Genomic DNA, 11,708 nt, shown 5'->3' with positions numbered 1-11,708 from the left:
AAGTAACCGATACAGTGTAAGTGTCAATATTCTATGTGCCGACACACAAGTGTCGTCAAAAAGAAATCTAACACACATGTGTCGCAATACAATGAGTCAACATATATGTTACGTAATAATAATTAGCTTAGTGTCAATAGTTTTGTGGTTAACACTTTACATTGTATCACTTTGATATTTTACGACACTTTTATATCACCTTAGCATTTGTTATGAAACAACTTTATTTAGAGAAATTGTTTCTTCTTTAACTCCATGTAGACAAAAAAGCTCCATTCTTCACTTTACTTTAAAATGAATTTTTTCTAGGTTTTGGAACCCACAATCCCTTCCTTATCTCCTTCCCATAGCATTAGGACGGCAAGAAGCACCAATAGATCTTTGTCAACATAAACCAACACATCCTTGAAAATAGTCTCCAAGATCAGTAAAGTGTCATAGAATGAGCCAAATTAACAAGTCAATCAGTTATCAAGTTAGCTTCTCTATGCAAAAGGGAATGACTAATGACCTTACAATGGTCTCATATTACAATGAGGATTCTTGAAACTTTTTATTTGAAAAGAAATTTTAAAATATTTTTTTTTTATATATTTTTACAAGACTCATCAATAGAAATGAAAACATGCCAAATTACTGGTTCACAACAATACCTTACTTGCATTAGTTTTGGCCATGCTAAACTTGTTTATTAATAATAATTTGAGATTGTATAATTGGTAGTTTATTAAAAAAATTTAAGCCTATTATGCTACTTATAAATTTACATTCATTAGCAATTAGCATATTTAAAGGAAAGTTTATAAATTTATTTAAAGGACTTTATTATAAAATAAACTTTTAACTTGTCTCAAGTTTTAAAAACGTTAGACCTTAAAAAAATTGATATTAAGTAAATAAATTAAGCTTAAATTTAAATTTTGAAAAATAAAGTAGGACTAGACTTTATAAATCTTAGCATACAACATATTTTTATTCATACTTATTGTATTGGTGAAATATTATAAATACCACTTAGCATGCAATTTTTTTGGCAATTTTTTTACAATGCTACTTGCAACGAAAAAAATAAGTATGAATTTAGACGAATAGAAAGGTGATTGTATTTTATTGATTAGATGATAAAAAAAACAAATAAAAAAAATTAGAAAATTGACAAAAATCATTGGAAACCGCTACAAATTTTTCGTATTATTTTTTTAACGAGGATTTTCATCAATTGCTGAAATTAAAACATTTTAACATATGTTGAGGCATGCTGCTTCCTAACATGTTTCATATTCACTACAAACATCTTAATAAGAGTAACCTTTGACGAACAACTCCTTCTTGGCTTCCTCAGATTCACCATCACCAGTGTACTTTCCAAGTTGAGCCAATGAGTTGGACTTGGCACGGAAAAGGAGTGCTTCTTGTGCTGCCTTAACATTCTCTGGGCGACCTCCCCATGTCTTCAAGCAAGTGTTTTGAAGGGCTCTGGCATATGAGAACGACACGTGCCATGGGTTTGGAGATTGGTTCATGGCATTCAAGTTCAGGGTTGCTTCAACTTCAGATTGTCCACCGGACAAAAACTACATAATACAACTTTGATTATCACATGAACAAGTGTAATGTAGAGTAGAAAGAATGAAGTTTGGAATGCAAAGAATGATGCATTTGGCAGTGTTACTTACCATGATTCCAGGGACAGCCGGGGGAATTCTCCTGTGAAGGAGCTTGAGGGTGTAATCAGCAACTTGCTGAGGACTGGCCTTTTCCTTGGACTCAGCTCCGGGAGTAACCATGCTAGGCTTCAGGAGAATACCCTCAAACAGGACATTGTTCTCAGCAAGGTAGAAGAATACCTCAGCCCAAACCTTTAGGGCTACTTCAAAAGTCCTTTCAATACCATGCTCTCCATCAAGCAAGATCTCTGGCTCCACAATTGGAACCAACCCATTGTCCTAAACCATTATATGAAAACATTTTGGCCCTTTAGAACTAGGTAGAATTATAAAGGCCCTTCTCCTAGGCCTAAAAAATGTATCATAGCCACATTTAGTGCCTATTTTTAGTTTAAAGTTGAATAGAATTGATTTTGAACCATTGAATGTGATTAACATGTACGCCTGAACTCATCTGAACCACATTTTTTAGTTCAAAAGTGCGATAATTGATTTTGTAACTATAAACAAATAAGGTCTTGCTAATAATAGAAAGTTACTTATATAACTGTAACAAAAAATAAATAACTAGAGGGGTTTTCTTACCTGAGTAATTGCAGCATAGCGAGCCAAACCCCAGGCTGCTTCCTTAACTGCCAGAGCAGAGGGACCGTTGGGAATGCTCACAACAGTACGCCTAACATGGATAAAAGTTTCATATGATGAAAAAATGAACATGAAATGTACCTCAAAAAAAGAATGGCATGAAATTATGATTTTGCTGACACAACAAAGAGACCACAACACACACTCACCATTTGGCGAAACGGGCACCTTGTTGGTAGTATGCAGCTGAGCGAGAGGCAAGACCATCCAGACCTTGGCACCATGACTCGTCATTGGAACCAGCCAGGGGCACCAAACCCTGTTTGTTGCCATCACATAAACCATGTGTTAATATTAGAGTGCCACAAATATGATTCAAATAATCTATCATCAATCATTATCTGTCCCTAATAAAATACTCATCACAGAAAAGATTGTTCTTCTTTCTTTTAGTTTTGATAATTGTGTTTTATTGGAACCGTAGAGTGCACGAATGATTTGATTCCTAAATACTCCCTCTGAAGGTTGGTTAATTACCCTGATGTATCCATGGTCTACACCACATTTAGTGTCACCGTTTCTTCCCACTTTTCACACTGAGAGCTTACACTCAACTCACTCGGTCGGAGTTCATCTACTCGTCTACCTTAAGGCTATGGATACATCAGTTCATCTCTTTATAAATCCCTAACTTGCTCATATTCATTCCATGTGGGACTAATTCACACTTGATTCCACCGTATTTTAGTTTTGTCTCCTAAAGCTTCTCTATAATCTAGTGCCAGAAAGCTAATTTCCACTATCTTACATATAATTAACTGTAGTTTATGTGATGCATGGAACATCTTTCTATGTGGGCAATACTAACAAATATCGGAATGATAGTACAATTAGACATAATTACATATCAAATTGGTATCATACATCGTGCTTGTTCTTTTCATTATTTGTTCAGGCATAGCACAAACTTAAATGGCTTTTAACTACATAGAAAAGGAATGGCAGTGTAAGTTCCAAATGGCTTACCTTGTCAACTTTAATACCAGGAACAATCTTCTGCTCAGTAAGTACATCAACAATCTTCCTTCCATCAGTTGTGGATTGGTAGAGAGTTTCCTCAAAGAGAATAGCACCAGAAATATACTGACCAAGCCCTGGAGCTGTCACAAGAAGGGTACGGTATGCCTGGCGGTTAACTTCGGTGTTCTCTAGCCCAATTGAAGCCAAACGCTTCCCACAGGTAGCATTTGACTCATCCATAGCCAAAATACCACGCCCTGGTGAAGCCACTGCTTTCTGTATCCACACACAACACAAGCAAGAAAACACACATGAAAACATTATTGCAACAACAATGTGAAAACCATTACTTCGTGGGTAAACAAGGACAACCAGAAAGATTAAACTCCTATAATCATTGAATAAAAAATCAACACACAAGATTTTAACAATTTCATAATTTATTTACTATACATGTGAATGTATCCAGTTATAATATCAACCATACTAGTTATAACTACACTTTATTCTCTAATTACACGCCTTTAGTTTAGAGGACCCATAAAAAGTTCATCTAATAAAGCTAGTTGAAAAACTAGAAATCAGCAGTGTGAAGAAGAAAAATGATAATGGGTGTGAAGAATTAAAGTTAGCTGAGTTATGAGATGATTGTAGTATTTTGTTAATCATACCGCGGTCTTAACAAGCTCATCAGCATAGGAACCAGCTCTAATGGTGAGGGCAGAAGGGGTGGTGGGGTTGCACCTTACAACAGATGCAGAAGGTTGGCGAAGGGTTTGGCCCTTAACCCACTCAGACTTGTCAAGAACAAGTGAAGACTTAAGCAAAGATGCTGATGCAGAGGCCATTGTTTGTTCACTGCAGGTGTTCGCTCTAACAACACTACAATCTTATCTCCTACAGCAACCTAAGTATGTGCCTCTTTACCACACATGCACCGTTTTCTCTGTATTTATAGTTGTTAAGTGATGTCTCATTTGAGGCTGCTGTGAGCCAACCTATCGTCACTTGACATGTGGACGATATTTGTGCTTGCTTGGCATTCTGCGTTACCATTTCGTGGTTGAAATGGATGGTTTTTTTCTCACCTTGTAAAAATGACTTGGAAAATAAAATTAAAACCGAGATATTTTATACCCCTTTGTGTTACTAGTAGTGACAAATGTATAACATGCATCAAAAAAGGTTCCAATTATTGTTGTTTGTATGGAAAACAAGTATAAGGTCATAATTTACCTTGCTGATTAACTGTTTTGTCTCCTTCTCATTGATTTATGGTCCTGATTTAATAATAGGATGTTGTGAGATTGAGGTAACGTGTCAATATGATTATGTCTTCTTCCCCTGCCACACATCAAACGTTTATGACATTTTAATGGCCTAACTAACGCATATATGTTATGTCCCGCTCCTGCGGTTTTAAACTATAAATGCATCAACTCTTTCGTATAAGCACGAAGTATCATGAAAGAAATTAAATTATACTGCTTCTCGTGTTATTTATTTTTTTAATATATATATATATATATATATCTATATATATTATTAATCTTAATGAATTAGAAATTTGTTTTCTATAAAAGATAGATGCAATGATATTTCGTACTCGATTGTCAAACATTAGTGCAAAAGATGCTGATTTGTAATTGTTGACACCAAATATCCGAGTTTTTACTTCTTATTGATGACAGTGCTTAGAATGGAGATTTTTTCCCCACGGCATTAGTCCATAATCAATAACATGTAGGTTGGTACGTGTAAGGCATAACGATATCAATTGAAGGGCAAGTGGTTCATGAGCATGGAAAGTTGGGCGAAAATAGAGTCCAAAGTAGGATGGTAAATGCACTTGGGAAACTAATTGGTACCAAGACTCAACGCTACCATTTCTAGCTCATGGCCAACATTTAAATTGAAGTCTTTGCACATGTTATGCATACACTTATCTAATTAAGTGATATATGCCTTTTATAAAATTTTATCATAATCTAATTAATGTAGCATTGCTGGAAATTAATTAGAAGTCTAATACGGTAATGGTAATTACACTAACTTTTTTTTATGAAAAGTATTACACTAATGCTTAATTATATTAATACAACGGAATAGAGGTTGATTAAAGTAGAAGTTAAAGACAAATTTTACTTGTAATTTTAAATTCGCTACTTCGAAAATTTTAGAATAGTTACTTTAAAAAGGAGTTTATGAAACCCTCGAGTGTTCGTCTCACAGCTATGTCGGATAGCATACCAGAGGAAGCACTAACATACTAATGTAAATTGTGCATATTTTTTTTAAATGTAGTTTGAAGTTTAAAAACCAACAACAGTCAAAAGGGTAGAGCCAAAGATATTACTTGAGTATTTAATTTTGTACATCCAATTGGAAATATCTGATTATGGAAGTTTTAAGAACTAAATATCAAACAAAGTATTAAAAAAAATCCAAGCATTAGCGTACTGAAAACTAAGTTTTTAAATACTGAGACGGATGTTTTGAAGTTCAAGTCTTAGTTTGTGTTCATGTTGACTAGTTCTACAGAGATGGAGGATGAATTGAAAATGTTGTGATTCATGTAGTTAAGCCAGCCCATTTCCTGATAGTACTACGTTCTTCAATTTTTCTGAACTCTTGTTAACTTTATGCTTTTCATGGGTCTCCGTGAATGCTAGCTTGTATCTCCACTTATCAACAAATATTTTTTAATTTCTCCACATTTTTTGCATATCCTTAACCATAGGATACGAAAAATACACCAACCAAAATTGTTAATGAATGAAGGCTCTAACTCTAACTTAGATTCAATAATCAAATTAGCTACCTTTGGTATTTTTCTTCAAAGAAAGATTATCAGTAAATTTGCACAAGCTGGAATAGCTCAGTTGGTTAGAGCGTGTGGCTGTTAACCACAAGGTCGGAGGTTCAAGCCCTCCTTAATTCTTCAAAGAAGTACTTCACTTTCCCCTTAAATTATTTGGGTGCAAAAGTTATTAGTTTGTTTTAGTTACTTCCATGATGGAGGCTAACATGTCCATCATTCTCCATTTACAACAGGACAACGTTGCTCTATGTTATTCCGTTAACCCATAGCTCATTTGCTGCAGGGCCACTTTAGATTCGAAGGATATGGTAGTTGTAGGAATGGAGTTAGTCCCATCTCCCCTTTAAGGAAGAGAAAGACTTCATCCAGTTTCTGCCAACTGTTTATAATATAATCTCACAAATTGAAAAGTGTGCTTTTTCAGTAAAACAATTTGATCATAGATTCGTTCTTTCTTTTAAGCCCTTTTTGGGGTGGAATAGTGCTTCAAGGAAACACTGAAGATGCAGATTAACTTTTGATTCACTATGCATTATTAGTCCTTTTCAGTACTCAAAAGGCCAAATGGCATTCTAGGAACGGGTCCACTATGTTCTGTTCTAACCTTGAATAGCCTAAATCATGATATTACTGAACTGTTCTGTCGTGTCATTGTTATTGGCAAAAGAAGCTCGAACAGTAAATTGAAAACATTAATTAGTTTATGCTCTGCCTACATCATCGGTATTGGCTCAAAGCTTAGGTTGTCCATAATTAATATGGCTTGGTTATTGTGCATTAGTAGTTTTGAGATGTCCTTAATAAAGTTAGCAAATTCTCTCTGTATGACACTGACAATAAGGAGCATTTGGTTTCCATGGCATCTTACTACAGAGTAGGTGGGATTCTCATCCGATTATTCTTTCTACTGAATTTTCACTTTCCATCTTAAGTCTTTAAATTTCATTTCATTATTTATTGTTTTCATATATAGTCAAGTACTGACTTATGGAAAAGAAGGGAATCCTTAATGTTATTATGCATAAAGATTCAAATGCTGCTGATGTCCCTAAGTCATTTATTCATGTTCTTTTCCTGGAAAATAATGTTTATGAAAGCAAATCTTTGGATTCAGCAAGTCAAATGTGACTATATAATCAGCATGAAACATTATGCTCAAGGTACTTCTTTAAGCTTCTTATAAATTCTTTGTTTCATATTTATGTTCTTTAATTTCTTATCAGAGTGAGACATTGCTTTTGCCTTTTTCTCAGTAAATTTATATGACATGGGAATCAAATTAAATTGATAGAGCAACACCGGCTCTTGAATTTTACATGCACTAAAATAATGTTTTGTGCACCCAAGTCGATATGTGAGAAAAAGTAACTATCACCATGAAATGGAGGTTACTAACCGTTGAATTGAATTATGGGCCTTTCCCTAAATTGGATGGGCTGGGTATAAAGTACCACCGACTGTACAGCAGATATCTCCAAGACTCCAAAATAATCTCAATTGGCAACTTGTTGTGACCATAGTAAGGATAGAAGATGCAGTGACTCGCCAGCCAAAAAGCAACATGTGAGTGCAAATTGACAATTAACTCGAATTGCTTACTTTTACTATAAAGGGCGGAATTTTCATGCATATAAATAGCTCTACAGATCGGGGTCACAGCGGCCAAAAATCTATGTAAAACGTGAATACACATATATTTACATCATTAATTTGTTTCATTTTATTTTGCAAATGATGAACACTTCCAATGTCCACCGAAAAAAAATATTGAATTTTAAACTGGGTAACATGCATTGTTGATTGAAGAGGCAATATATGATGACAAATATTGTGTGTGTTAAAATCAAGAAGCTCCTGATGCTACCCATTTAGAGAAATAAAAAATGGGTCAAAATTGAACTTGTAATTCTCAATAGGTATTGCATCCATTACTTACATTATGCTGATAACAGAACTACCGATTTTTCACATGTCTTTTCCTGTACTTCCATAACTCATCTTTTTTTCTCTTTGGTTTCACTACTCCCATGTTATTTCTAACTACACCAATCAAGGATCTTCTATCCTTCTTGTTTTTCATTGTAGCTTTGACATCCAGAATCGCTCGAAGCTTCTGGTAAGAATTGACATCCATCACCTGCCCACTCCTGACCATCTCCTGGTGGTAAAAAAATGCCTGCCTAAAATCTCGAACACGGATGAAGGCGTATATCATAGTTGAATAAGTTATAGAATCTGGCTTTAAGTTATGAGTTCCCATCTCTTCCAATAATTCTGGCAGCTTCTCGTGTTGCCCTCCTCTTGCATATGCATTCATCAGCATATTGTATGTCATCACTGTTGGGTGCAATCCAGCATTCCCAAATTCAGATATTACATCTCTTGCTTCCTTGTAGAGACCGTGTTTAGCAAAACCATCGACAAGAGTGTTGAATGTCACCCGTGTTCCTTCAACTTTCTCCCTCCTCATCAACTTCCATATTTTCATCAATGTTTGGGTGTCACCAGCACGTCTAAATGCATCTAGTAAAGCAGTGTAGGTTTCTATGGAAGGTTTAATACCTTCCCTTTGCATGTTCTCAAATGCTGCATAAGCTTTCTCATGCCAGCCACTAACTGAATAAGCATGAATTAGAGCTGTATAAGAATGTGGAGAGGGTTTAATACCATCTTTCTTCATCTTCAAGAATGCATCTGCAGCCATGTCACTCATATTTCTCTGCTTCCCATAAGCACCGATTAGGCAAGTATATGATTTGGCATTTGGCTTCAAGCCAACATCCTGCATTTCTGCCAGCAGCTTCTCCACAATCTCAGGTTGCGCTTTTCTGCTGTATGCATGCATTAGAATGTTGAAGGTCGCTTCAGTTGGCTTAATCCCTTTGGCTTTCATCTCAACAAAAAGGCCTTCAGCTTCTTGCAAGCGTTTGGATTTACAATATGCATCCATCAAGGTATTGTACACAATTGCATTTGAAGAAACCCCTTTCTTCTCCATTTCAGATAGGACGATGAGAGCTTCACTCATCAGACCCTCAACACAAAATGACTTTATTAGTGCACCTATGACTTCTTCACCCCATCTGACTCCTTTTCTGCTCATTTTCTCAAAAAATTCCCATGCATCTTTTGCACTATGGCCAAGTTTTCTCATAACAATAACCATAATAGAGCATGTCACATGATCTGGAAGAACGTTATCCGTTTCCATTGACTCGTACACCTTCCAAGCATCTTCATACCTTAGACAATCAAGGAGATTTTAAAAATGAACTCTTACAACATATGTAATATTGGGGATGGGGCGCTACTGCCCAAAGTAATGTAAAAAACATTTGTCAGATAGGGAAAGATGAAATTTCTTTTGTTTTATTTTAGATTGGTTTCCAAAACGGGAATTTAAACTGTCTTCCTTATAACTTTCTTTTTTTGCACAGTCTTAAGTTTGCAAGCAGAAACAATAAGCTGAGGTAATTTGAAAGTCTTAATACTCTAATAAGTAGCCAATGAAGTTTCATAGATTTCGCAATTTTCATTGGCTTCTTAGTAATAAACTAACCAAACCTTTGAAGAAACGATATACAGCAACAATGGTTTTCCAACTCTATATATATATATATATATATATATATATATATATATATGAAACCACAGTAGTACTAGTGCATATAATGGATGTCATAATATTGTCCTAGGATCCACAAAAGTAGAAAGACAAAAACAAGCAAAGCACGAGACATTGGAAGAATTTTGTACCTGCCACTGGAGAGAAGGCCTGACATAGCGGCATTATAAACATGAACATCTCTAAAGTCCTTGCTAGATGGTAAGTTTCTGAACAAAACCATCAACTTATCACCCATCATTGCTCTTCCCAGAAATGGAAACAACACAGTACATGCACGAGGTGTAACAAGTGATGGTTCCTGCATCCTCATCCACTGAAAGAAATACAAACAACACACCAGAAGATGCTCCTCCCCAAGTATTTTCAAAACCTCCCAGCACTCTTTCTCACGAACTCTTCCTTCATACTCAACCAAAGCCTCTTCCAGTGTCAGATTTTGTGGCAAGTTCCTTGCAAGCTGAACAATCTCCCCCACGATGCCTTCAGGTAAAACCTTCTTCTGATATACAATTTCTTCCTTCTCCTCAGCCAACAAGGGACTTTCCTCCAAACCCATTTCAGCTTCTTCTTCAACAAGGTCACTGGTATCAGAGGCAAGATGCCATGAGATGCGACGGTTCTTCTGAAGGGACAATTTTCCTTCTTTTCCAGGGTCTTCAGAGGAAACCCGAGTGCGGGTTTTGAAGAATTTGTAGATTGGATCATCAGGGTCATCTTCTACTTCTAGTTCCGGTTCCGGTTCCGGTTCTGGTTCTGGTGCTTCTTCTATGTCCTCTTGTTGTTGTTGGAGATATGGGAGGAAAATGGGGGTTGTTGAAACGTGTGGGGCATTAGATACGCATAGGGTTTTGGAGAGTAGTGAAGTTGAGGTTTTGGAGTGTAAGAGGAAGAAGGGTTTTGAAAGAGTATGAGAGTGTATGTGGTGTGAAATGGAAGAAGAAGATAGAGGGAGTTTGGGGTGTACGAGGTTCAGAGCCATGGTTTGCTCTGCAAATGCAAAGGTTATCTTGTCATTCTTCGTGAAGTTTGTGAAAATCTGGTCAATCGGTTTGGTCTAGGAAGAGTCCTGGTCCTAGACAAGTTTATTTTATTAGTTAATAAATATTTCTTTATAAATTTCATTATTTTAAGATTTATTAAAGTATTTCAATTAAGTAAAACATTATTTTAATTTTAAACATACGTAATTATTCATTATTTTAATATTATTTTGAGATTTTTTAATTTTTAAGTTACAGAATTATCAGTCATTTTTAATACAAAATTATTAATGATAATAAATATTTATGAATATTTTTGCATGATATTTTAATTGTTTTACAACTTATAAAATGATCAATAATTAGTTTTGAACATGTTATTGGTTTTAGTATTTTAGAATTAAATTTTTACATATCAAACAGAGAAATAATTTTAAAAAATTCTATTTTAAGAAATTATTTTATAAAAAGGTATTATTTAAATAGAAAAGGCAGATGAATCATAATCCTCCACTTTTGTTCAGCAATTTTTAAACCTTAATATCAAATGAAATTTCAAAACTACAATATAGTCAGTTTATTTATATCTTAGATACCAGACATCCGTATCTTTTAATAAATAAAATTGAACCTCCCAACTTCAAATTTTTGGGTCCATCCATATGTACACATGTCTTTCTAATAATGCTACTTCATTTCCCATGTGATGGTTCAAAATATTAATCGTTTTCCAACTGCTAAGCAAATCCTTTCTTTGTTCGTGATCCCTCATATATAGTCATGTATATATGTTGTTTTTGGTAAAATGATTCCAAGTTATACATTTGAAACTTTTAGCTGAAAGGTATGAATTTATAGTTAAAAATTTATTATTTTTATAACTAGTTTATAAAATTAAAATTATTTGATAAATTAGTTATTCGACTAGCTGATTATATTAAATGATTTAAAGGATATGTAATATTATATTAATATAATATTAAAATTAATTATTATTTATTTTATTT

The 11,708-nt window shown here is 34.7% G+C and overlaps 2 protein-coding genes across 3 annotated transcripts; both read right to left on the bottom strand.

Moving 5' to 3' along the window:
- On the bottom strand, nucleotides 1-4,218 carry LOC113864872 (fructose-bisphosphate aldolase 1, chloroplastic). 2 transcript variants are annotated; one of them, XM_027499066.1, is made up of 7 exons: nucleotides 3,944-4,218; nucleotides 3,279-3,548; nucleotides 2,462-2,571; nucleotides 2,253-2,343; nucleotides 1,677-1,946; nucleotides 1,310-1,574; nucleotides 1-404 (listed from the first exon to the last, which is right to left on the bottom strand). In XM_027499066.1, the coding sequence occupies exons 1-7, from the start codon at nucleotides 4,118-4,120 to the stop codon at nucleotides 385-387; spliced, it is 1,203 nt and encodes a 400-aa protein (XP_027354867.1). In that variant the 5' UTR covers nucleotides 4,121-4,218; the 3' UTR covers nucleotides 1-384. The 2 variants fall into 2 exon arrangements, with proteins under 2 accessions (XP_027354867.1, XP_027354866.1); XM_027499065.1 differs by having other exon boundaries at nucleotides 8-379.
- A 3,653-nt stretch (nucleotides 4,219-7,871) lies between these two features.
- On the bottom strand, nucleotides 7,872-10,773 carry LOC113864870 (pentatricopeptide repeat-containing protein At5g50280, chloroplastic-like). Its single transcript, XM_027499063.1, has 2 exons — nucleotides 9,850-10,773; nucleotides 7,872-9,335 (listed from the first exon to the last, which is right to left on the bottom strand). Exons 1-2 carry the CDS (start codon nucleotides 10,698-10,700, stop codon nucleotides 8,048-8,050), a joined length of 2,139 nt encoding a protein of 712 aa, XP_027354864.1. The 5' UTR covers nucleotides 10,701-10,773; the 3' UTR covers nucleotides 7,872-8,047.
- Between the last annotated feature and the right edge of the window lie 935 nt (nucleotides 10,774-11,708).

The sequence above is a fragment of the Abrus precatorius genome, unplaced genomic scaffold (assembly GCF_003935025.1).
Source record: "Abrus precatorius isolate BTA unplaced genomic scaffold, Abrus_2018 Scaffold4, whole genome shotgun sequence".
Lineage (NCBI taxonomy): Eukaryota > Viridiplantae > Streptophyta > Magnoliopsida > Fabales > Fabaceae > Abrus > Abrus precatorius.
The sequence above is the reverse complement of the archived record's forward strand: the minus strand, read 5'-3'. Positions and strand labels throughout refer to the sequence as shown.